The sequence below is a fragment of the Agelaius phoeniceus genome, chromosome 3, assembly GCF_051311805.1.
Source record: "Agelaius phoeniceus isolate bAgePho1 chromosome 3, bAgePho1.hap1, whole genome shotgun sequence".
In the NCBI taxonomy this organism is placed as follows: Eukaryota; Metazoa; Chordata; class Aves; order Passeriformes; family Icteridae; genus Agelaius; species Agelaius phoeniceus.
Genome location: NC_135267.1, coordinates 2,313,211 through 2,338,434, shown reverse-complemented (window position 1 = coordinate 2,338,434; position 25,224 = coordinate 2,313,211). Strand labels below are relative to the sequence as shown.

General features: G+C 47.6%; 1 protein-coding gene across 3 annotated transcripts in view; it reads left to right on the top strand.

The window, feature by feature from the left end:
• The first annotated feature begins 5,840 nt into the window (after positions 1 to 5,840).
• Positions 5,841 to 25,224, top strand: part of NCOA1 (nuclear receptor coactivator 1) — a 143,677-nt gene continuing 124,293 nt past the window's right edge. For all 3 annotated transcript variants that reach the window (XM_077176468.1, XM_077176466.1, XM_077176469.1), the window contains exons 1-3: positions 5,841 to 5,877; positions 10,915 to 11,015; positions 20,056 to 20,161. In XM_077176468.1, the coding sequence (XP_077032583.1) occupies positions 20,076 to 20,161 (86 nt within the window). In that variant the 5' untranslated portion in view covers positions 5,841 to 5,877; positions 10,915 to 11,015; positions 20,056 to 20,075. The remainder of the gene's footprint in view (positions 5,878 to 10,914; positions 11,016 to 20,055; positions 20,162 to 25,224) is intronic.

The window sequence follows — 25,224 nt, the reverse complement described above, 5'->3', positions numbered from 1 at the left end:
TTTCTCCTGAATTTTTCATGGATTTCTCCTGAATTTATCCCATATTTTTCATGGATTTTTCCCGGATTTATCCTGGATTTCTCATAGATTTTTAATGGATTTTTCCTGGATTTATCCCAGATTTGTCATGGATTTTTCCCAGATTTATCCCGGATTTATCCTGAATTTCTCGCAGATTTTTCATGGATTTATCCTGGATTTTTCCTGGATTTCTCCTGAGTTTTTCCTGGAGATTCCTCCCAGATTTTTCCTGGATTTCTCCCAGATTTTCCCTGGATTTCTCCTGGATTTCTCCCAGATTTTTCCTGAATTTATCCCAGATTTTTAATGCATTTTTCCTGAATTTATCCCAGATTTTTATTGGATTTTTCCCGTATTTATCCTGGATTTCTCCTGGATTTTTCATGGATTTCTCCCAGATTTTTCATGGATTTATCCTGGATTTTTCATGGATTTATCCCGGATTTATCCTGAATTTTTCATGGATTTTTCTCCGATTTTTCATGGATTTTTCATGGATTCTCCCGGATTTTTCATGGATTTATCCTGAATTTTTCATGGATTTATCCTGAATTTATCCTGGATTTCTCGCAGATTTTTCATGGATTTATCCTGGATTTTTCATGGATTTTTCCCGTATTTATCCCGGAATTATCCTGGATTTCTCACAGATTTTTCATGGATTTCTCCTGGATTTTTCATTGATTTTTCATGAATTTTTCATGGATTTCTCCCGAATTTTTCCTGGATTTCTCCTGAGTTTTTCCTGGAGATTCCTCCCAGATTTTCCCTGGATTTCTCCTGGATTTCTCCCAGATTTTTCCTGAATTTATCCCAGATTTTTAATGCATTTTTCCTGGATTTATCCCAGATTTTTATTGGATTTTTCCCGTATTTATCCTGGATTTCTCCTGGATTTTTCATGGATTTCTCCCAGATTTTTCATGGACTTTTCTCTGATTTTTCATGGATTTTTCCTGTATTTATCCCGGATTTATCCTAAATTTCTCACAGATTTTTAATGGATTTATCCTGGATTTTTCATGGATTTATCCCGGATTTATCCTGGATTTTTCATGGATTTATTTCAAATTTTTCATGGATTCTCCCGGATTTTTCATGGATTTATCCTGGATTTTTCATGGATTTATCCTGAATTTTTCATGAATTTCTCCCCGACTTTTAAAGGATTTCTCCCAAATTTTTAAACGATTTCTCCCGGATTTCTCCTGGATTTCTCCTGAGTTTTTCCTGGAGATTCCTCCCACATTTCCCCCGTATTTCTCCGCAGTTTTGTTGCTCCCAATCCCCTCCTGTTTGTCCGCTCCCATTCCCAGCCGGAATTTCGGGATCAACAACTCCCGGAAAACATCGGGAAAATCCCCCCAAAAATCGGGGACGGAGCCGCGGGGCCGCGCTGAGGTGAGAGGGGTTTGGGAATTGTTTGGGAATGGTTTGGGAATTATTTGGGAATTATTTGGGAATTATTTGGGAATTGTTTGGGAAAAAATCCTGCCCCGGGAGGTGAGGGAGAGATTTGGGATTGTTGGATCTGGGAGTGGCCAAGGAAAAGCTGGAAAATCCCGGAATTGTGGGGTGGGATTGAAGCTCCATGGATCCCATCCCAAACCATTCCGGGATTTTGGGATCCAGGATCCATCCTGAGGGGTTTTTATGGGATTTGGGGATGGAAAAGAGAAGCAGAGTCCTGAATTCCAAAGGAATTCCCAAAATTCCTTCCCAGAGAGGAGCTGGGATGGGGATGGAGGGAATTGCCTGGGAAAAAGGGGGAAAAATGGGATTTGGGAAGGAATTCCTGGGGTATCCCAAAAAATCCCCAAATCCCCCAGAAAACGTCAAAACCTGAAAAAATTCCCAGAAAATTCCCCAAAAAAATCCCTTTAAATTTGGGAGGGAATTTGGGCCGGAATTCCCAGAGAATCCCTGGGAATATCCAAGGAAAGGCTGGAAAATCCCGGAATTGTGGGGTGGGATTGAAGCTCCATGGATCCCATCCCAAACCATTCCGGGATTTTGGGATCCAGGATCCATCCTGAGGGGTTTTGATGGGATTTGGGGAGTCCCCAAATTCCCAGGGAATTCCCAAAATTCCTTCCCGGAGAGGAGCTGGGATGGGCATGGATCCAAGCCCAGGCTGGGAATGGAGGGAATTCCCTGGGAAAGGGAAAAATGGGATTTGGGAAGGGATTCCCAGAGAATGCCCGGATCCCAAGGAAAGGTTGGGATAGGGCAGGGTCAGGGTTGGGGTTTCCGCTCCTTTCCCACCCAAACCATTCCCAAATCCCGGAGTTCAGGGACCAAGGTGGCCCTGGCTGGGACCCGGCTGGGGCTGGGGACACCGAGGGGACACCGGGAATGAGGGCATTGAGGGGACACCGGGAATGATCCGGGACTGAGGGTGATGAGGGGACACTGAGGGGACACCGGGGCTGGGGACACCAAGGGGACACTGGAAATGATCCTGGGCTGAGGGCATTGAGGGGACACCGAGGGGACACCGGGGCTGAGGGCATTGAGGGGACACTGAGGGGACACCGAGGGGACACTGGGGACGATCTGGGACTGAGGGCAATGAGGGGACACCGAAGGGACACCGGGAACAATCTGGGACTGAGGGCAATGAGGGGACACTGAGGGGACACTGAGGGGACACCGAGGGGACACCGGGAATGATCCAGGGCTGGGGACACCGAGGGGACACCGGGAATGATCCTGGACTGAGGGCAGTGAGGGGACACTGAGGGGACACCGGGGATGATTCGGGACTGAGGGCAATGAGGGGACACTGAGGGGACACCAGGGCTGAGGGCATTGAGGGGACACTGAGGGGACACCGGGAATGATCCGGGGCTGAGGGCAATGAGGGGACAATGAGGGACACTGGGGCTGGGGACACTGAGGGGACACCAAGGGGACACTGGGAATGATCCGGGACTGAGGGCATTGAGGGGACACTGAGGGGACACTGAGGGGACACCGGGGCTGGGGACACTGAGGGGACACTGGGAATGAGGGCATTGAGGGGACACCGAGGGGACACCGGGGCTGGGGACACCGAGGGGACACCGGGGATGATCCAGGACTGAGGGCAATGAGGGGACACCGAGGGACACCAGGGCTGGGGACACTGAGGGGACACTGAGGGGACACCGGGAATGATCCGGGACTGAGGGCACTGAGGGGACACCAAGGGGACACTGAGGGGACACCGGGCTGAGGACACTGAGGGCACACCGGGAACGATCAAGGACTGAGGGCAATAAGGGGCACTGGGAACAATCCAGGACTGAGGTCACTGAGGGACACCGAGGGGACACTGAGGGGACACCAAGGCTGAGGGCACCATGGTGACACTGGGGAGCTCCCGGGGCTGAGGGCACGGCGGGGACACTGAGGGGACACCGGGCTGAGGACAGCGAGGGACACCGGGAACGATCCCGGGCTGAGGGCAATGAGGGAACACCGAGGGATGCCTGGGGCTGGGGACACCGAGGCTGAGGGCACCGAGGGACACCTGGGGCTGGGGGGGACACCGAGGGGACACCTGGGGCTGGGGGGGACACCGAGGGGACACCTGGGGAGCTGCTGGAGCTGAGGGCACAGAGGTGACACTGAGAAGAATCCAGGGCTGAGGGCACTGAGGGGACACCGAGAAGGACCCAGGGCTGAGGGCACCGAGGGGACACCGGGGAGCTCCCGGGGCTGAGGGCACGGAGGGGACAGCGGGGCTGAGGGCAGAGTGGTGGCACCGGGGACCTCCCGGGGCTGAGGGTGCGACGGGGTCCCAGAGCCGAGAACACCAAGGGGACACCGGGGCTGGGGGCACCGAGGGACACCGGGGCTGAGGGCACAGCAATGACACCGAAAAGCTCCCGGAGCTGAGGGCACTGAGGGGACACCGGGGAGATCCCAGGGCTGAGAGCAGCGGTGGGACCGGGAAGGATCCAGGGCTGAGGGCACCGAGGGACACCTGGGGCTGGGGGGAACACTGAGGGGACACCGGGGAGCTCCCGGGGCTGAGGGCACCGAGAGGGCACCGGGGCTGAGGGCAGAGCGGTGGCACCGGGGACGATCCGGGGCTGAGGGCACTGAGGGGACACCGGGGAGCTCCCGGGGCTGAGGGCACCGAGAGGGCACCGGAGCTGAGGGCACAGCGGTGGCACCGGGGACTGATCCGGGGCTGAGGGCACTGAGGGGACACCGGGGAGCTCCCGGGGCTGAGGGCACCGAGAGGGCACCGGGGCTGAGGGCACAGCGGTGGCACCGGGGACGATCCGGGGCTGAGGGCACTGAGGGGACACCGGGGAGCTCCCGGGGCTGAGGGCACCGAGAGGGCACCGGAGCTGAGGGCACAGCGGTGGCACCGGGAACGATCCGGGGCTGAGGGCACGGCGGGGTCCCGGAGCTGAGGGCACCGAGGGGCCACCGAAAAGCTCCCGGGGCTGAGGGCACCGAGAGGGCACCGGGGCTGAGGGCACCGCGATGGCACGGGGAGCTCCCGAGGCTGAGGGCACCAAAGGGACACCGGAGCTGAGGGCACCGAGGGGACACCGGGGAGCTCCCGGAGCTGAGGGCATTGAAGGGACACCGGGACTGAGGGCACAGCGGTGGCACCGAAAGGCTCCCGGAGCTGAGGGCACCGAGAGGGCACCGGGGCTGAGGGCACAGCGGTGGCACCGGGGAGTTCCCGAGGCTGAGGGCACCGAGAGGGCACTGGGGCTGAGAGCACAGCGGTGGCACCGGGAATGATCCGGGGCTGAGGGCACCAAGGCGACACCGAAAAGCTCCCGTGGCTGAGGGCACCGAGAGGGCACCGGGGCTGAGGGCACAGCGGTGGCACCGGCAGGGATCCGGGACCGAGGGCACCGAGGGGTCCCGGAGCTGAGGGTACCGCGATGGCACCGGGGAGCTCCCGAGGCTCAGGGCACGGCGGGGTCCTGGAGCTGAGGGCACGGTGGTGACACCGGGAAGGTCCTGAGGGCACCGAGGGACACCCGAGGCAGAGCGATGACACCGGGGAGCTCCCGGAGCTGAGGGCACAGCGGTGGCACCGGGAACGATCCGGGGCTCAGGGCACGGCGGGGTCCCGGAGCTCAGGGCACCGAGGGGACACCGGGGAGCTCCCGGGGCTGAGGGCACCGAGCGGGCACCGGCGCCGAGGGCAGAGCGGTGCCACCGAAAAGCTCCCGGGACTGAGGACACCGAGCGGGCACCGGGGCTGAGGGCACAGCGGTGGCACCGGCAGGGATCGGGGACCGAGGGCACAGCGGTGGCACCGGCAGGGATCGGGGACCGAGGGCAGAGCGGCGGCACCGGGCAGCGATGCTCGGGCCCGGCCCTCAGCGGCCCCTCAGCGCCGGCCGCCCTCAGCCGCCAACATGGCGCCGCCTTCCCCTTCCCCTTCCCGTCCCCTTCCCCTTCCCGTCCCCGTCCCGGCCTCAGCAGCGGGGCCGCCCCGGGCCCGGAGCTCGGGGCCGCCGGCAGAAGATGGCGGCTCTGGGCTCGGAGGCCGCGGCTGGCGGAGGAGGAGGAGGAAGGGCAGGAGGAGGAGGAGGATCCATCCCCAGCGGAGCTCCGCCGCCACCGCCCCCTTCGTCCTCCATGCCCAGCTCCGCCCCGTCCCGCCGGGAGGAGGGAGGATCGCGGCGAGCCCGAGCCGGAGCCCCGCAGCCGCGCCGCGCCGCCCAGCCGAGGGGCCCCGGCCGGCCCGGGGGGAACCCCTGAGGGGAGCCGGGGCCGCCAGCACCGCCCGCCGCCCTCCCCCGGGCGGCTCCCGCAGGCCGCAGCCCCCGGGGCCCGGCCCGGCCGCGGGAGTCGCTGCGGCGCTGCCCGCGGCCTCGGCCCTGGCAGCGGCAGGTGAGTGCGAGCGAGCGAGCGAGCGAACGAGCGGGGCCCCGCGGGCGGAGCCGCGGCCGCGCCGCTTCCCCGCGGCTCCCCCGGCAGCTGTCACCGGGCTGGGCAGGGCAGCGAGGCGGCAGCGGCCCCGCTCCCAGCTCCTTCCCGGCCATGGCGGCCGCCGCCTCCCCCTCTCTTCTCTCTCTCTCTCTCTCTCCCTCTCCGTCTCCCTCTCCTTCGCTCCGTCCCCTCCCCTCGCTCCGTGCCCGCCCTCCGCCATCGCTCCCCCCTCAGGGACCCCGCGCTCCCTCCTCCCTCAGCCGCCCCCTCAGGGCTCGGCTCGGCGTGGGTTGAAAGTTGATTGCAAAAGTCCCACCGCGCTCCGGCCTCTTCACCTTCTCCTTCCTTCCTTCCTTCCTTGCTCTGCTCGAAATTCCCGACCTCATTCCCGGCTTTTTTTTTTTTTTTTTAATTGATTTTTAAAATTTAATTTATTTTTTTAATTCCCGCTTGGAAAATGGCACCGCCGCCCCCGGCAATGGGGACGGGCCCTGGGGTGGGGTTGGCTGCGGGTGGCAGCGCTTTGTGTGAGGGTGACATTCCCAAAATATCCCCAAATATCCCCAAATATCCGCAAAATATCCCCAAATATCCGCAAAATATCCCCAAATATCCGCAAAATATCCCCAAATAACCCCAAATCCTCAGGATCCCACAGCTCCAGGTGCCTCTGGAGCAGCATTCCCGAGCCAGGTGTGTCGGGAGCAGCTCCTTGCAGGGGCCTCCATTTTCCAGAATTCCCAAATTTTTTATTTCTCTCTCCTAAATTTTCCAGAATTCCCCAATTTTTCCCATTCCCTGCAATAAATTGCCCAGAATTCCCACAATTTCCCCCATCCCTGCCCTAAATTTCCTGTAATTCCCCAATTTTTCCCTTTCTTTGCCCTCATTTTTTCCCTTTCACTGCCCTAATTTTTGTGTAATTCCCAAATTTTTTCCTTTTCCTTACCCTAAATTTCTTGGAAATCCCATCAGTTTTTCTTTCCCTGCCCTAAATTTTCCGTAATTCCCAAATTTTTCCCTTTCCATGCCTGTAAATGCCATAATTTTTCCATCTTTGCCCTCATTTTTCCATAATTCCCAAATTTTTCCCTTTCTCTGCTCTCAATTCTCCAGAATTCCCAATTTTTTCCATTCTTTGCCCTCAATTTTCCAGAATTCCCAAAACTTTTCCCTTCCCTTGCCCTAATTTTCCTGTAATTCCCCAATTTTTCCTTTTCTCTGCCCCAAATTTTCCAGAATTCCCCAAAATTTTCCTTTTTTCTGCCCTAATTTTTCCATAATTCCCAAAATTTTTCCCTTTCCCTGCCCTCATTTTCCAAATCCCAAATTTTTCCCTTTCCCTGCCCTAAATTTCCTGAAATTTCCCAAATTTTTCCCTTTCCCTTCCTTAAATTTTCCATAATTCCCAATTTTTTCCTTTTTTAAGCCCTCAATTTTCCATAATTCTCAATTTTCCCTTTTTTCTTCCCCAATTTTTCCAAAATTCCCAATTTTTCCTTTTTTCTTCCCTAAACTTTCCAGAATTCCCAACTTTCTCCATTTCCCTTCCCTCAATTCTCCAGAATTCCAAATTTTTTCCTTTTTTTCTGCCCTAATTTTTCCATAATTCCAATTTTTCCCCCTTAAATTTTCCCTTTTCCCTTCCCTCAATATTCCATAATTCCCAAATTTTCCATAATTCCCAATTTTTCCCTTTCTCTGCCCTAATTTTTCTATAATTCCCAAATTTTTCCCTGGAAATTGAGGGAAATTCCAATATTTTCATGGAAAATGTGAGGAAATATTTGGATTTTGAATGAAAAATGGAGAAAAAATTTGGAATTTGGTGGAAAAATGGAGAAAAAATTTGGATTTGGGATTTTGGGGGGAAAATTTGAGACAATTCTTGGATTTTTAGGGAAAAGTAGAGAAAATTCCTGGATTTTTACCTAAAATTTGAGAAAATATTTGGATTTTTGGGGAAAAATGGAGGAAATTCCAGGAGTTTCATGGGAAAATGGAGGAAAAAATGGATTTTTTGGAAAAACTGAGAAAAATCCCTGGATTTTCAGGAAAAATTGGAAGAAATCCAGGAATTTTCATGGAGAAATGGAGGAAATCCAAGAAATTTCTGGAATTCCTGGAGCTCTTTTCCCTGGGTTTTGAAATGCAGGGAATTTTTTATTCCTGGATTTTCTGAGGAAAGTTTGCCCAAATCTCCAGAAAATTGGGAGAAATTCCATGAAAAATCCAGGAAAATTCTGGGAAAAAGCCAGGAGAAATCTGAGGAGAAATCCAGGAGAAATCCATCAAAAACCTGGAAGAAATTCAGGGAAAATCCAGGAACAATATGGGAGAAATCCTTGGAGAATCCAGGAAAAATCTGGGATGAATGCATGAAAAATCCAAGAAATTCCATGAAAAATGTGAGAGAAATCCAGGAAAAATCTGGGAGAAATTCGGGATAAATCCATGAAAAATTCAGGAGAAATCCATGAAAAATCCAGGAAAAATCTGGGAGAAGTCCATGAAAATTTTAGGATAAATCCATAAAAAAATTCAGGAAAAATCTGTGAAAATTCTAGTGCAATTCCATGAAAACAACATGAAAAATCTGGGAGAAATCCATGAAAGTCCATGAAAAATCTGGGAGAAATCCATGAAAAATCCAGGAAAAATCTGGGAGAAATTAGGGATAAATCCATGAAAAATCCAGGAAAAATCTGAGAGAAATCCATGAAAAATCCAGGAAAAATCTGGGAGAAGTCCATGAAAGTTTTAGGATAAATCCATGAAAAATTCAGGAAAAATCCATGAAAAATCCAGGAAAAATCTGGAGAAATCCATGAAAAATCCAGGAAAAATATGGGAGAAATCCAGGACAAATCCATAAAAAATCCAGGAAAAATCTGGGAGAAATCCATGAAAAATCCAGGAAAAATCTGGGAGAAATTAGGGATAAATCCATGAAAAATTCACGAAAAATCCAGGACAAATCCATGAAAAATCCAGGAAAAATCTGGGAGAAGTCCATGAAAGTTTTAGGATAAATCCATGAGAAATTCAGGACAAATCCATGAAAAATCCAGGAAAAAATATTGAAAAATCCATGAAAAATCCACTAAAAATCCAGGAAAAAATATTGAAAAATTCAGGAAAAATCCATGAAAAATCCAGACTAAATCTGTGATTTCCCCAGTTCCCAAAATCCCAGAAAAACTTGGGGAAAGAGCTCAGAATTCCCAAAAATTCCTGAATTTCCTGCTCCTTTCCCTCTCTCCTGACTGGGTTTTATTGGAATTTCCCGAATTTTTCCCAGGGATTTTTAGTGCTGAAAATTCCCAATTTTATTCCTCGAGTTTTCCTGGGATTTCCAGTAAAAATTTTCTGAAATTTCCTGAATTTTTCCAGGATTTCCTGGAGCTATTCCCAGATTTCCTTGAATTTTTCATGGAATATCCTGGATTTTCCCGGAATTTCCTGAATTTTCCCTTTAATTCTCTCAAATTTTCCAGGATTTCCTTAATTTTTCCCATAATTTTTTCAAATTTTCTGGGAATTTCTGGAGCTTTTCCTGGATTTCCTCAAATTTCCCAGGATTTCCTGGATTTTTCCCAAATTTCCCCCCAATTTTTTCCTGGAATTTCTTCAAAATTTCCTGGATTTTTCCCATATTTTACTCACAATTTTCTGGATTTCCTGGAGCTTCTCTGGAGTTTTTCCCAGATTTCCCAAATTTTTCCTGGAATTTTCTGGATTTTCCCCGGAATTTTCCTCAAATTTTTCCAGAATTTCCTGGAGTTTTCCCCAGTTTTTCCCTGGAATTTCTTCAAAATTTCTGGGATTTTCTGGATTTTTCCTGGAATTTTCTCCAATTTTTTGGGATTTCCAGGAGCTTTTCCCAAAATTTTCTGAGATTTTCCTGGAATTTCCCAGATTTTTTCATTATTTCCTAAGTTTCCCAGCATTTCTGGGATTTCCAGGATTTTTTGGAATTTTCTCAAAATTTCCCAGAATTTTCCAGGAATTTCCTCAAGTTTTTCTTGGAATTTCTTCAAATTTTCTGGAGTTTTCCTGGATTTTACCCAAATTCCCTCAAATTTTCCAGGATTTCCTGGAGCTTTTCCCAAAATTTCCCAGAATTTCCTCAAATTTTTTGGGATTTCTGAGAATTTTCCCTGGAATTTACTGAATTTTTCCTGGGATTTCCTGAAGCTTTTCCCAAAATTTCCCAGATTTTTCCTGGCACTTCCTCAAGTTTTCCCCAGAATTTCCTGAATTTTTCCCAGATTTCCTCAAATTTTCCAGGATTTCCTGAATTTCCCCGGAATTTCTTGGATTTCTCCCATAATTTCCTCAAATTTTCCAGGATTTCCTGGAGTTTTTCCCAAATTTCCTTGAATTTTTCCTTGAATTTTCCAGATTTTCCCCCATTTTTCCTGGAGTTTCCTCAAATCTTCTGGGATTTCCTTGAGTTTTCCTGAATTTTTCCCAAATTTCCTCAAATTTTTGGGAATTTCCTGGAATTTTCTCAAAATTTCACAAATTTTTCCTGGAATTTTCTCAAGTTTTTCTTGGAGTTTCCTGAATTTTTCCCAGAATTTCCCAGATTTTTGCCGTAATTTCCTCAAAACGTTCCCGGTTTTCTTCAAGCCTTTTCTGGGATTTTTGGGAATTTTCTGGGATTTTTGGGAATTTTTGGGATAATTCTGGGAAAACCTGAGGAAATTCCAGCCTGGGAAGGTCCCTTTAATCCCATCCCATCCATTTCCCAAGATAGAAAAAGTTCAAAAAATCAAAAATTTTACTTAAAAAATAAATTATTTTAAATTAATTAAAAATAAATTCATTAAATTTCCAGGATTTTTCCCACTTTTCCATTCAGGACGAGCAAAAAATTCCTTTTCCCTTAGAATTTTTTGGGATTCAGACCAAACCATCCGCAGAAAAATCCAAAAATTCCATCAGAAATTCCTAAAAAAAATCCCCAAATAATCCAAAATTTTCTCTCTGCAGGATCTGGGAATCAAAATTCCCATGGAATTCCCGAGGTTTTAGGATTTTCCTGGAAAATCCCAAATTTCCCATGAGCCATCCCTCACCTCCACAATTCCCAGGTAAGTTTGAAGCTTTTTCCTGGAATTCTGGGGTTTTTTGGGATAAAATATTTGGGAATTGTTGACAGCAAAAAATCCTTGGATTTTTTCACAATTTTTGGGGAATTTTCCAAGGATTTTTGGGGATTTTTCAAGGATTTCTTGGGATTTGCCAAGGATTTTTTTGGGGCATTTTCCAAGGAGTTTTGGGCGCTTTTGAAGGGTTTTTTTGGGTTTTCCAAAGATTTTGGGGTTTCCCAAGGATTTTGTTTAATTTTGTTAAATATCTTAAATTTTATTTCATTTTATTGTTATATAACTTAATTTAATTCCATTTCATTTCACTCAGTATGTTATTAAATTTATATTTTAAATTTTTCTTTTTATTTCTTTTTAATTATTTTTCTATTTTTATGTATTTTCCATTTGTTTTTATTCTATATTTTATTTTATTTAATACTCTATTTTATTTCATACTTTATTTTGTGTTACTTTGAATTTTATTCTATTCCATCTTATTTTATTTTATTGTATTTTGCTTCCATTTGGTTCCGTTCCGTTGGGTTTGGTTCCATTGGGTTCCCTTGGGTTGGGTTGGGTTTTGTTGGGTTCTGTTGGGTTTGGTTCTGTTGGGTCTGGTTGGGTTTGGGTCCCTTGGGTTCTCTTGGGTTGGGTTTGGTTCCCTTGGGTTCTCTTGGGTTGGGTTTGGTTCCCTTGGGTTCCGTTGAGTTGGGTTTTGTTGGGTTCTGTTGGGTTTGGTTCCGTTGGGTTTGGTTGGGTTTGGGTCCCTTGGGTTGGGTTTGGTTCCATTGGTTTCCATTGGGTTGGGTTGGGTTTTGTTGGAATCAAACGTTGGGTTTGGTTCCACTGGGTTTGGTTCTGTTGGGTTCGGTTGGGTTTGGTTCCATTGGGTTGGGTTCCACTGGGTTCGGTTGGGTTCCATTGGGTTCCTTTGGGTTGGGTTTGGTTCCCTTGGGTTGGGTTTGGTTCCGTTGCGTTCCGTTGGGTTTGGTTCCTTTGGGTTGGGTTTGGTTCCATTGGGTTGCCTTCGGTTTTGTTGGTTGGGTTTGGTTCCATTGGGTTCTGTTGGGTTGGGTTTGGTTCCTTTGGGTTGGCTTGGGTTGGGTTTGGTTCCATTGGGTTGGGTTTGGTTCCATTGGGTTCCCTTGGGTTGGGTTTGGTTCCGTTGCGTTCCATTGGGTTTGGTTCCCTTGGGTTGGGTTTGGTTCCCTTGGGTTGGCTTGGGTTGGGTTTGGTTCCGTTGCATTCTGTTGGGTTTGGTTCCATTGGGTTGGGTTTGGTTCCATTGGGTTGGCTTGGGTTGGGTTTGGTTCCGTTGCGTTCCATTGGGTTTGGTTCCCTTGGGTTGGGTTTGGTTCCCTTGGGTTGGGTTTGGTTCCCTTGTGTTCCGTTGGGTTTAGGTTCCTTTGGGTTGGGTTTTATTGCCTTGGGTTCCTTTGGGTTGGGTTTGGTTCCATTGGGTTCCGTTGGCTTTGGTTCCTTTGGTTTGGGTTTGGTTCCATTGGGTTCCCTTGGTTTGGGTTTGGTTCCATTGGGTTGCTTGGGTTTTGTTGGTTTGGTTCTGTTGCGTTCTGTTGGGTTTGGTTCCCTTGGGTTCCCTTGGGTTGGGTTTGGTTCCGTTGCGTTCTGTTGGTTTGGGTTTGATTCCCTTGGGTTCAGTTGAGTTGGGTTCGGTTTCATTGCATTGGGTGGGGTGGGGTTGGCTTTGGTTCCATTGGCTTCCATTGGCTTCTGTTGTGTTGGGTTCCATTGGGTTCCTTTGTGTTCCATGGGTTGGGTTCCATTGGGTTGGGTTGGGTTTTGTTGGGTTCTGTTTGGTTGGATTCCATTGGGTTTGGTTCTGTTGGGTTCGGTTGGGTTTGGTTCCCTTGGGTTGGGTTTGGTTCCTTTGGGTTGGGCTTGGTTCCATTGGGTTCCCTTGGGTTGGGCTTGGTTCCCTTGGGTTGGGCTTGGTTCCCTTGGGTTGGGCTTGGTTCCCTTGGGTTGGGTTTGGTTCCGTTGCGTTCCGTTTGGTTTAGGCTCCATTGGGTTGGGTTTTATTCCCTTGGGTTCCCTTGGGTTGAGTTTGGTTCCGTTGCGTTCCGTTGGGTTGGGTTCCGTTGGGTTTGGTTCCCTTGGGTTCCCTTGGGTTGGGTTTGGTTCCGTTGCGTTCTGTTGGGTTTGGTTCCATTGGGTTCCATTGGGTTGGCTTGGGTTTTGTTGGTTGGCTTTGGTTCCGTTGCGTTCCGTTGGGTTGGGTTTGATTCTGTTGGGTTCAGTTGGGATGGGTTTGGTTTCATCGCATTGGGTTGGGTGGGGTGGGGTTGGGTTTGGTTCCCTTGGCTTCCATTGGCTTCCGTTGGCTTGGGTTCCATTGGGTTCCTTTGTGTTCCATGGGTTGGGTTCCGCTGGGTTGGGTTGGGTTGGATTCTGTTGGGTTTGGGTCCCTTGGGTTCCCTTGGGTTGGGTTTTGTTGGATTCTGCTGGGTTTGATTCCACTGGGTTTGGTTCTGTCGGGTTCAGTTGGGTTTGGTTCCCTTGGGTTCCCTTGAGTTGGGTTTGGGTCTCTTGGGTTCCATTGGGTTGGGTTTTGTTGGGTTCTGTTGAGTTTGATTCCACTGGGTTGGGTTGGGTTCCATTGGGTTGGCTTGGGTTTTGTTGGGTTCATGTTGGGTTTGGTTCCACTGGGTTCGGTTTGGTTCCATTGGGTTCCATTGGGTTGCCTTCGGTTTTGTTGGTTGGGTTTGGTTCCCTTGGGTTGGCTTGGGTTGGGTTTGGTTCCGTTGCGTTCCATTGGGTTTGGTTCCATTGGGCTGGGTTTGGTTCCCTTGGGTTGGCTTGGGTTGGGTTTGGTTCCGTTGCGTTCCATTGGGTTTGGTTCCATTGGGCTGGGTTTGGTTCCGTTGCGTTCCATTGGGTTTGGTTCCTTTGGGTTGGGTTTGGTTCCCTTGGGTTCCCTTGGGTTGGGTTTGGTTCCGTTGCATTCTGTTGGGTTTGGTTCCATTGGGTTGGCTTGGGTTTTGTTGGTTGGCTTTGGTTCCGTTGCGTTCCATTGGGTTGGGTTTGATTCTGTTGGGTTGGGTTTGATTCTGTTGGGTTGGGTTTGATTCTGTTGGGTTCAGTTGGGTTGGGTTCGGTTTCATTGCATTGGGTTGTGTTGGGTGGAGTTGGGTTTGGTTCCCTTGGCTTCCATTGGGTTCCGTTGGCTTTGGTTCCTTTGTGTTCCATTGGGTTGGGTTCCATTGGGTTCCATTGTGTTCCTTGGGTTGGGTTCTGTTGGTTTGGGTTGGGTTCTGTTGGGTTCCGTTGGGTTTGGTTCGGGTTCCATTTGGTTCCTTTGGGTGCCTTTGGGTTCGGTTGGGTTCGGTTGGGTTGAGGTTCCATTTGGTTCCTTTGGGTTCCATTTGGTTCCTTTGGGTTCTGTTGGGTTGGGTTCCGTTGGGTTGGGTTCCGTTGGGTTCGGTTCTGTTGGGTTCAGTTGGGTTTGGTTTGGTTCCCTTGGGTTCCATTGGGTTGGCTTGGGTTGCTTTGTGTTCCATTGGGCTGGGTTCCATTGAGCCGGGTTCCATTGGGTTCCTTTGTGTTCCTTGGGTTGGGTTCTGTAGGGTTCCGTTGGGTTTGTTTTGGTTGGGTTGGATTCTCTTTATTCCATTGCGTTGCGCTGAGTTAGGTTCGGTTCCATTGGGGTGGGTTCTGTAGGGTTCCGTTGGGTTTGTTTTGGTTGGGTTGGATTCTCTTTATTCCATTGCGTTGCGCCGAGTTAGGTTCAGTTCCATTGGGTTGGGTTCTGTTGGGTTTGTTTTGGTTGGGTTGGATTCTCTTTATTCCATTGCATTACGCTGAGTTAGGTTCAGTTCCATTGGGTTGGGTTCTGTTGGGTTCTGTTGGGTTTGTTTCGGTTGGGTTGGATTCTCTTTATTCCGTTGCGTTGCGCTGAGTTAGGTTCGGTTCCATTGGGTTGGGTTCTGTTGGGTTGGGTTCTGTTGGGTTTGGTTGGGTTTTTTTCAGTTGGGTTCTGTTGGGTTGGGTTGGGTTTGGCTCTGTTGGGTTCTGTCACTTTGGGTTCTCTTAGGTTCCGTTGGGTTCTGTTGGGTTGGGTTGGATTCTCTTTATTCCGTTGCATTGCGCTGAGTTAGGTTCAGTTCCATTGGGTTGGGTTCTGTTGGGTTCTGTTGGATTCTCTTTATTCCATTGCGTTGAGTTAGGTTTGGTTCCATTGGGTTGGGTTCTGTAGGGTTCCGTTGGGTTTGTTTCGGTTGAGTTGGATTCTCTTTATTCCATTGCGTTGCGCTGAGTTAGGTTCAGTTCCATTGGGTTGGGTTCTGTTGGGTTTGGTTGGGTTTTTTTCAGTTGGGTTCTGTTGGGTTGGGTTGGGTTTGGCTCCGTTGGGTTCTGTCACCTTGGGTTCTCTTAGGTTCCGTTGGGTTCTGTTGGGTTGGGTTGGATTCTCTTTATTCCGTTACATTGCGCTGAGTTAGGTTCGGTTCCATTGAGTTGGGTTCTGTTGGGTTGGGTTGGATTCTCTTTATTCCATTACATTGCGCTGAGTTAGGTTCAGTTCCATTGGGTTGGGTTCTGTTGGGTTCTGTTGGGTTTGGTTCTGTTGGGTTGGGTTGGATTCTCTTTATTCCATTACATTGCGCTGAGTTAGGTTCGGTTCCATTGGGTTTGGTTCTGTTGGGTTGGGTTCTGTTGGGTTTGGTTGGGTTTTTCTCAGTTGGGTTCTGTTGGGTTCTGTTGGGTTGGGTTTGGCTCTGTTGGGTTCTGTCACCTTGGGTTCCCTTAGGTTCTGTTGGGTTCTGTTGAGTTGGGTTCAGTTGGGTTGGGTTCCCGTGGCTTGGGTTGGGTTTGGTTCAGTTGTTTTCAGCTCCTTTTGATTCTCTTGTGCTCCTATTAAGTTCTGGTTGGTTCTTTTGGGTTGGATTTGGTTCTGTTTGGTTCATTTGGGTTGGGTTCCGTTGGGTTGGGTTTGGTTCTGTTGAGTTGGGCTGGCTTGGGCTGGGTTTGGTTCCATTGGGTTCCATTTGGTTTGGTTTTGTTTGGTTCATTGGGTTCTGTTTGGTTCTGTTGGATTTGGTTCTCTTGGGTTTGGTTGGGTTGTTTTCAGTTCGGTTCCATTCCATTCAGTTTGGTTCTGTTGGCTTGGGTTGGGTTTGGTTCAGTTGTTTTCAGCTCCTTTTGATTCTCTTGTGCTCCCATTAATTTCTGTTTGGATCTTTTGGGTTGGATTCGGTTCTGTTTGGTTCATTTGGGTTGGGTTAGGTTGCATTGGGTTCCGTTGGGTTGGGCTGGATTTGGTTCCATTGGGTTCCATTTGGTTTGGTTTTGTTTGGTTCATTGGGTTCTGTTGGGTTGGGTTCTGTTGGGTTTGGTTCCGTTTGGTTCTCTTGGGTTTGGTTGGGTTGTTTTCAGTTCGGTTCCATTCCATTCAGTTTGGTTCTGTTGGGTTGGGCTGGGTTTGGTTCCATTGGGTTCCATTTGGTTTGGTTCTGTTTGGTTCTCTTGGGTTTGGTTGGGTTGTTTTCAGTTCGGTTCCATTCCATTCAGTTTGGTTCCGTTGGGTTGGGTTTGGTTCTGTTGTGCTGGGTTCTGTTGGGTTCAGTTGGGTTTGGTTTGGGTGTTTTCAGTTCCATTTGGTTCTGTTGTGTTCCTATTCGGTTCTGTTGGGTTCTGTTGGGTTGGGTTTAGTTCCATTGGGTTCAGTTGGGTTTGGTTGTGCTGGGTTTGGTTTTGTTCAGTTCTGTTGGGTTGGGTTTGGTTCCATTGGGTTCAGTTGGGTTTGGTTGTGCTGGGTTGGGTTCTGTTGGGTTCTGTTGGGTTGGGTTTGGTTCCATTGGGTTCAGTTGGGCTTGGTTGTGCTGGGTTTGGTTTTGTTCCGTTCTGTTGGGTTCTGTTGGGTTGGGTTTGGTTCCAAGGGTTCTGTTGGGTTTGATTGTGCTGGGTTTGGTTTTGTTCGGTTCTGTTGGGTTCTGTTGGGTTGGGTTTGGTTCCATAGGGTTCAGTTGGGTTTGGTTGTGGTGGGTTTGGTTTTGTTCAGTTCTGTTGGGTTGGGTTTGGTTCCATTGGGTTCAGTTGGGTTTGGTTGTGCTGGGTTCGGTTCTGTTGGGTTCTGTTTCATTCTGTTTGGTTCCATTAGGTTGGGTTCCGTTGGGGTTGGGTTTGGTTCCGTTGGATTGGGTTCTGTTCATTCCATTGGGTTGGGTTGAGTTTGGTTTGGTTCCATTTGGTTTGGTTCAGTTGGGTTGAGTTGGGTTTGGTTGACTTGGGTTGGGTTCTGTTGGGTTCCATTTTGTTCTCTTGGGTTGGGTTATGTTGGTTACGTTGGGTGTGGTTGAGTTATTTTCTGTTCCGTTGGGTTCCATTGGGTTCCATTGGGTTCTGTTGGGTTCGGTTCCATTTGGTTTCGTTGGGTTCTGTTGGTTCCGTTGGGTTGGCTTTGGTTCCATTGGGTTCAGTTCCGTTCTGTTCCGTTGTGTTGGAGTTGGTTCCGTTGGGTTGGATTTGGTTCCGTTGGGTTGGATTTGGTTCCGTTGGGTTGGGTTGGGTTCCATTGGGTTGGATTTGGTTCCATTGGGTTGGAGTTGGTTCCGTTGGGTTGGAGTTGGTTCTGTTGGGTTGGAGTTGGTTCCGTTGGGTTGGATTTGGTTCCATTGCGTTTTGTTGGATTTAGTTGGGTTCGGTTCCGTTTGGTTCGGTTCCATTGGGTTCTGTTGGGTTGGGTTTGGTTCCATTGGGTCGGGCTGGGTTGTTTTCAGTTTCATTTGGTTCTGTTGGGTTTTGTTGGGTTTGGTTTGGTACCGTTTGGTTCCATTCAGTTCTGTTGGTTCTGTTGGGTTCAGTTGGGTTTGGTTTGGTTCTGTTTGGTTCCGTTCAGTTCTCTTGGGTCTGTTGGGTTTGGTTTGGTTCTGTTGGGTTTGGTTTGGTTCGGTTTGGTACTGTTTGGTTCTGTTTGGTTCTGTTGGGTTCTGTTTGGTTCTGTTGGGTTTGGTTCCGTTGGGTTTGCTTCGGTTCAGTTGGGTCTGTTGGGTTCAGTTGGGTTTGGTTCGGTTCACTTGGGTTTGGTTTGGTTCTGTTTGGTTCTGTTGGGTTCCATTCAGTTCTGTTTGGTTCTGTTGGGTTCGGTTCGGTTCTATTTGGTTCTCTTTGGCTCCGTTCAGTTCTGTTGGGTTCAGTTGGGTTTGGTTCTCTTTGGTTCCGTTCAGTTCTGTTTGGTTCTGTTTGGTTTGGTTTGGTTCTCTTTGGTTCTCTTTGGTTCCGTTCAGTTCTGTTGGGTTCTGTTGGGTTTGGTTCTCTTTGGCTCCGTTCAGTTCTGTTGGGTTCTGTTGGGTTCTCTTGGGTTCGGTGCCTCTCCCGTTGTTCCCTCAGTGCCGGCTCCTGGCACTCCGGCCCTTCCCTTGGGCCACCCCGGGAATGGGAACGGGAATGGGAACGGGAATGGGAACGGGAATGGGAATGGGAATGGGAACGGGAATGGGAGCGGGAATGGGAACGGGAATGGGAACGGGAACGGGAATGGGAACGGGAATGGGAGCGGGAACGGGAATGGGAACGGGAATGGGAACGGGAATGGGAACGGGAACGGGAATGGGAACGGGAATGGGAGCGGGAATGGGAACGGGAACGGGAACGGGAATGGGAACGGGAATGGGAACGGGAACGGGAATGGGAACGGGAATGGGAACGGGAATGGGAACGGGAACGGGAACGGGAATGGGAACGGGAACGGGAACGGGAACGGGAATGGGAATGGGAACGGGAATGGGAACGGCTCCGTGCCAGGAACAGGAACAGCTCTGTGCTGGGAATGGGAACGGCTCCGTGCTGGGAACAGGAATGGGAATGGGAACAGCTCTGTGCTGGGAACAGGAACGGCTCCGTGCTGAGAATGGGAACGGCTCCGTGCTGGGAATGGGAATGGGAACGGCTCCGTGCTGGGAATGGGAATGGGAATGGGAACGACTCCATGCTGGGAACAGGAATGGCTCTGTGCTGGGAATGGGAACGGGAATAGGAATGGGAACGGGAATGGGAACGGCTCCGTGCCAGGAACAGGAATGGGAATGGGAATGGGAACCCCTCCGTGCCGGGAACGGGAACGGCTCCATGCTGGGAATGGGAACAGGAATGGGAACGGGAATGGGAACAGGAGCAGGAACGGCTCCGTGCTGGGAATGGGAATGGGAATGCGAATGGGAACGGCTCCGTGCCGGGAATGGGAATGGCTCCGTGCTGGGAATGGGAACGGCTCCGTGCTGGGAACAGGAAGGGCTCCGTGCTGGGAACGGGAACGGGAATGGGAATGGGAATGGAAATGGGAATGGCTCCGTGCTGGGAATGGGAATGGGAATGGGAATGGGAACAGGAATGGGAACGGCTCCGTGCTGGGAATGGGAATGGGAATGGGAACGGCTCCGTGCTGGGAATGGAAATGGGAACAGGAATGGGAATGGGAATGGGAATGGCTCCGTGCTGGGAATGGGAATGGGAACGGGAATGGGAATGGGAACGGCTCCATGCCGGGAATGGGAACGGCTCCATGCCGGGAATGGGAACGGCTCCGTGCTGGGAATGGGAATGGGAATGGGAACGGCTCCGTGCTGGGAATGGGAATGGGAACGGGAATGGGAGCGGCTCCGTGCCGGGAACAGGAACGACTCCATGCTGGGAACGGGAACGGCTCCGTGCTGAGATTTTCTGTCCTGAGCAATTCCATGGAAAAAGCGGAGACGGAAAATGCCCGGACCTGCTCTGGAGCCGCACCGGCAGAGCCGGGAGAGAGCGGCCACCGGGAGCCGGGGAGGGTCCCGGGAATCCCAAATCCATGGGAATCCCAAATCCATGGGAATCCCAAATCCATGGGAATCCCAGGAATCCCAAATCGATGGAAATCCCAAATCCCTGGGAATGTCAAGAATCCCAAATCCATGGGAATCCCAGGAATCCCAAATCCCTGGGAATTCCAGGAAGCCCAAACCCCTGGGAATCCCCTTCCAGCTCCGCCTTTTCCGTAGGAAATCCCAAATTCCCGAGGAAAATCCCGTTCCCGTTGTTGCTCCCCCAGGTGCTCCCTAGGGTCCCACCATGAGCGGCCTCGGCGACGGCGCCGCCGACCCGGCAAACGCCGAGGGCCGGAAACGCAAAGGGTCCCCCTGCGACCCCGCACACAGGTACCGGGAATTTGGGAAAAATTCGGGGGAAAAGAGGGAAGAAAATCGGGAAAAAATTGGGGCAAAGTTGGGGGAAAATTGGGGGAAAATCGGGAAAAATTCAGGGAAAAGATCAGAAAAAAATCAGGGAAAATTTGAAGAAAATTCAAGGAAAAATCAGGAAAAATGCATGGGAAATTTGCAGAATTTGGGAAAAAATCGGGGGAAAATTTGGGCGAAATTCAGGGGAAATTTGGGGAAAATTCAGGGGAAAATAGGGAAGAAAATCAGGAAAAAATTGGGGCAAATTTGGGGAAAAATTGGGAAAAAATCGGGGAAAAATTCGGGAAAAATTCAGGGGAAAATAGGGAAGAAAATCGGGAAAAAATGAGGGGAAATTCGGGGAAAAGATCAGAAAAAAATCAGGGAAAATTTGAGGAAAATTCAAGGAAAAATCAGGAAAAATGCATGGGAAATTTGGAGAATTTGGGAAAAAATCGGGGGAAAATTCGGGGGAAATTCAGGGAAAATTCGGGGAAAATTCAGGGGAAAAGAGGGAAGAAAATCAGGAAAAAATTGGGACAAAGTTGGGGAAAAATTGGGAAGAAATCAGGGGAAAATTCGGGGAAAATTTGGGGGAAAAGAGGGAAGAAAATCAGGGAAAAATTGGGGGAAAATTGGGAAAAAAATCAGGAAAAAATTGGGGAAAATTGGGGGAAAATTCAAGGAAAAATCAGGAAAAATGCATGGGAAATTTGCAGAATTTGGGAAAAAATCGGGGGAAAATTTGGGCGAAATTCAGGGGAAATTTGGGGAAAATTCAGGGGAAAAGAGGGAAGAAAATCGGGAAAAAATTGGGACAAAGTTGGGGAAAAATTGGGAAAAAATCGGGGAAAAATTCAGGGAAAATTCAGGGGAAAATAGGGAAGAAAATTGGGAAAAATTGGGAAAAAATCGGGGGAAAATTCGAGGAAAATTCAGGGGAAAATAGGGAAGAAAATTGGGAAAAATTGGGAAAAAATCAGGGGAAAATTCGGGAAAAATCAGGAAAAAATCAGGGAAAATTTGAGGAAAATTCAAGGAAAAATCAGGAAAAATGCATGGGAAATTTGCAGAATTTGGGAAAAAATCGGGGGAAAATTTGGGTGAAAATTCGGGGAAAATTCAGGGGAAATTTGGGAAAATATCAGAAAAAAATCAGGGAAAAATTGGGAAAAAATCGGGGGAAAATTCAGGGGAAATTTGGGAACGTATCAGAAAAAAATCAGGAAAAGATCAGGGAAAGTTCAAGGAAAAATCAGGAAAAATGAATGGGAAATTTGGAGAATTTGGGAAAAAATCGGGGGAAAATTTGGGGAAAAATTGGAAAAAAATTGGGAAAAAATTGGGAAAGAATGAGGAAAAATTGGGGGAAATTCGGGAAAAAATCAGGGCAAATTTGGGGAAAAATTGGGACAAAATCGGGGGAAAATTCAGGGGAAAATAGGGAAGAAAATCGGGAAAAAATTGGGAAAAAATCGGGGGAAAATATGGAAGAAAATCGGGAAAAAAATGGGGCAAATTTGGGGGAAAATTGGGAAAAAATCGGGGGAAAATTCAGGCAAAGATCAGGAAAAAATCAGGGAAAATTCGGGGAAAATTCAGGGGAAAATAGGGAAGAAAATCAGGGAAAAATTGGGGCAAATTTGGGGAAAAATTGGGAAAAAATCGGGGGAAAATTTGGGAAAAGATCAGGAAAAAATCAGGGAAAATTTGAGGAAAATTCAGGGGAAAATAGGGAAGAAAATCGGGAAAAATTGGGGCAAATTTGGGGAAAATTCAAGGAAAAAGCAGGAAAAATGCAGGGGAAATTTGGAGAATTTGGGAAAAGATTGGGGGAAAATTCGGGAAAAGATCAGGAAAAAATCAGGGAAATTTGGGGGAAAATTCAGGGGAAAAATCAGGAAAAATGCATGGGAAATTTGGAGAATTTGGGAAAAAATCGGGGGAGAATTCGGGGAAAAATTGGGAAAAAATTGGGAAAAAATTGGGCAAGAATGAGGAAAAATTGGGAGAAATTCGGGAAAAAATCAGGGCAAATTTGGGGAAAAATTGGGAAAAAATCGGGGGAAAATTCAGGGGAAAATTCAGGGGAAAATAGGGAAGAAAATCGGGAAAAAATTGGGACAAATTTGGGGGAAAAATTGTGAAAAAATCGGGGGAAAAATTGGGGAAAAATTCAGGGGAAAATAGGGAAGAAAATCGGGAAAAAATTGGGAAAAAATTGGGACAAATTTGGGGGAAAATTCAGGGGAAATTTGGGAAAAGATCAGAAAAAAATCAGGGAAAATTCAAGCAAAAATCAGGAGAAATGCATGGGAAATGTGGAGAAATTGGGGGAAAAAATTGGGGCAAATTTGGGGAAAAATTGGGAAAAAATCGGGGGAAAATTCGGGAAAAGATCAGAAAAAATCAGAGAAAATTTGGGAAAAAATCAGGGGAAAATAGGGAAGAAAATCAGGGAAAAATTGGGGCAAATTTGGGGAAATTCAGGGGAAATTTGGGGAAAATTCAAGGAAAAAGCAGGAAAAATGCATGGGAAATTTGGAGGATTTGGGAAAAAATTGGGGGAAAATTCGGGAAAAGATCAGGAAAAAATCAGGGAAAATTCAAGGAAAATAGGGAAGAAAATCAGGAAAAAATTGGGACAAAGTTGGGGAAAAATTGGGAAAAAATTTGGGAAAGTGTCAGAAAAAAATCAGGAAAACATCAGGGAAAATTTGGGGAAGATTCAAGGAAAAATCAGGAAAAATGCATGGGAAATTTGGAGAATTTGGGAAAAAATTGGGGCAAATTTGGGGAAAAATTGGGAAAAAATCAGGGGAAAATTCGGGAAAAGATCAGGGGAAAATATGGAAGAAAATCGGGAAAAAATTGGGGCAAATTTGGGGAAAATTGGGAAAAAATCGGGGGAAAATATGGAAGAAAATCAGGAAAGAATTGGGGCAAAGTTGGGGGAAAATTGGGAAAAAATCAGGGAAAAATTGGGGCAAATTTGGGGAAATATTGGGAAGAAATCAGGGGAAAATTCGGGGAAAATTTGGGGGAAAAGAGGGAAGAAAATCAGGGAAAAATTGGGGGAAAATTGGGAAAAAAATCAGGAAAAAATTGGGGAAAATTGGGGGAAAATTCAAGGAAAAATCAGGAAAAATGCATGGGAAATTTGCAGAATTTGGGAAAAAATCGGGGGAAAATTTGGGCGAAATTCAGGGGAAATTTGGGGAAAATTCAGGGGAAAAGAGGGAAGAAAATCGGGAAAAAATTGGGACAAAGTTGGGGAAAAATTGGGAAAAAATCGGGGAAAAATTCAGGGAAAATTCAGGGGAAAATAGGGAAGAAAATTGGGAAAAATTGGGAAAAAATCGGGGGAAAATTCGAGGAAAATTCAGGGGAAAATAGGGAAGAAAATTGGGAAAAATTGGGAAAAAATCAGGGGAAAATTCGGGAAAAATCAGGAAAAAATCAGGGAAAATTTGAGGAAAATTCAAGGAAAAATCAGGAAAAATGCATGGGAAATTTGCAGAATTTGGGAAAAAATCGGGGGAAAATTTGGGTGAAAATTCGGGGAAAATTCAGGGGAAATTTGGGAAAATATCAGAAAAAAATCAGGGAAAAATTGGGAAAAAATCGGGGGAAAATTCAGGGGAAATTTGGGAACGTATCAGAAAAAAATCAGGAAAAGATCAGGGAAAGTTCAAGGAAAAATCAGGAAAAATGAATGGGAAATTTGGAGAATTTGGGAAAAAATCGGGGGAAAATTTGGGGAAAAATTGGAAAAAAATTGGGAAAAAATTGGGAAAGAATGAGGAAAAATTGGGGGAAATTCGGGAAAAAATCAGGGCAAATTTGGGGAAAAATTGGGACAAAATCGGGGGAAAATTCAGGGGAAAATAGGGAAGAAAATCGGGAAAAAATTGGGAAAAAATCGGGGGAAAATATGGAAGAAAATCGGGAAAAAAATGGGGCAAATTTGGGGGAAAATTGGGAAAAAATCGGGGGAAAATTCAGGCAAAGATCAGGAAAAAATCAGGGAAAATTCGGGGAAAATTCAGGGGAAAATAGGGAAGAAAATCAGGGAAAAATTGGGGCAAATTTGGGGAAAAATTGGGAAAAAATCGGGGGAAAATTTGGGAAAAGATCAGGAAAAAATCAGGGAAAATTTGAGGAAAATTCAGGGGAAAATAGGGAAGAAAATCGGGAAAAATTGGGGCAAATTTGGGGAAAATTCAAGGAAAAAGCAGGAAAAATGCAGGGGAAATTTGGAGAATTTGGGAAAAGATTGGGGGAAAATTCGGGAAAAGATCAGGAAAAAATCAGGGAAATTTGGGGGAAAATTCAGGGGAAAAATCAGGAAAAATGCATGGGAAATTTGGAGAATTTGGGAAAAAATCGGGGGAGAATTCGGGGAAAAATTGGGAAAAAATTGGGAAAAAATTGGGCAAGAATGAGGAAAAATTGGGAGAAATTCGGGAAAAAATCAGGGCAAATTTGGGGAAAAATTGGGAAAAAATCGGGGGAAAATTCAGGGGAAAATTCAGGGGAAAATAGGGAAGAAAATCGGGAAAAAATTGGGACAAATTTGGGGGAAAAATTGTGAAAAAATCGGGGGAAAAATTGGGGAAAAATTCAGGGGAAAATAGGGAAGAAAATCGGGAAAAAATTGGGAAAAAATTGGGACAAATTTGGGGGAAAATTCAGGGGAAATTTGGGAAAAGATCAGAAAAAAATCAGGGAAAATTCAAGCAAAAATCAGGAGAAATGCATGGGAAATGTGGAGAAATTGGGGGAAAAAATTGGGGCAAATTTGGGGAAAAATTGGGAAAAAATCGGGGGAAAATTCGGGAAAAGATCAGAAAAAATCAGAGAAAATTTGGGAAAAAATCAGGGGAAAATAGGGAAGAAAATCAGGGAAAAATTGGGGCAAATTTGGGGAAATTCAGGGGAAATTTGGGGAAAATTCAAGGAAAAAGCAGGAAAAATGCATGGGAAATTTGGAGGATTTGGGAAAAAATTGGGGGAAAATTCGGGAAAAGATCAGGAAAAAA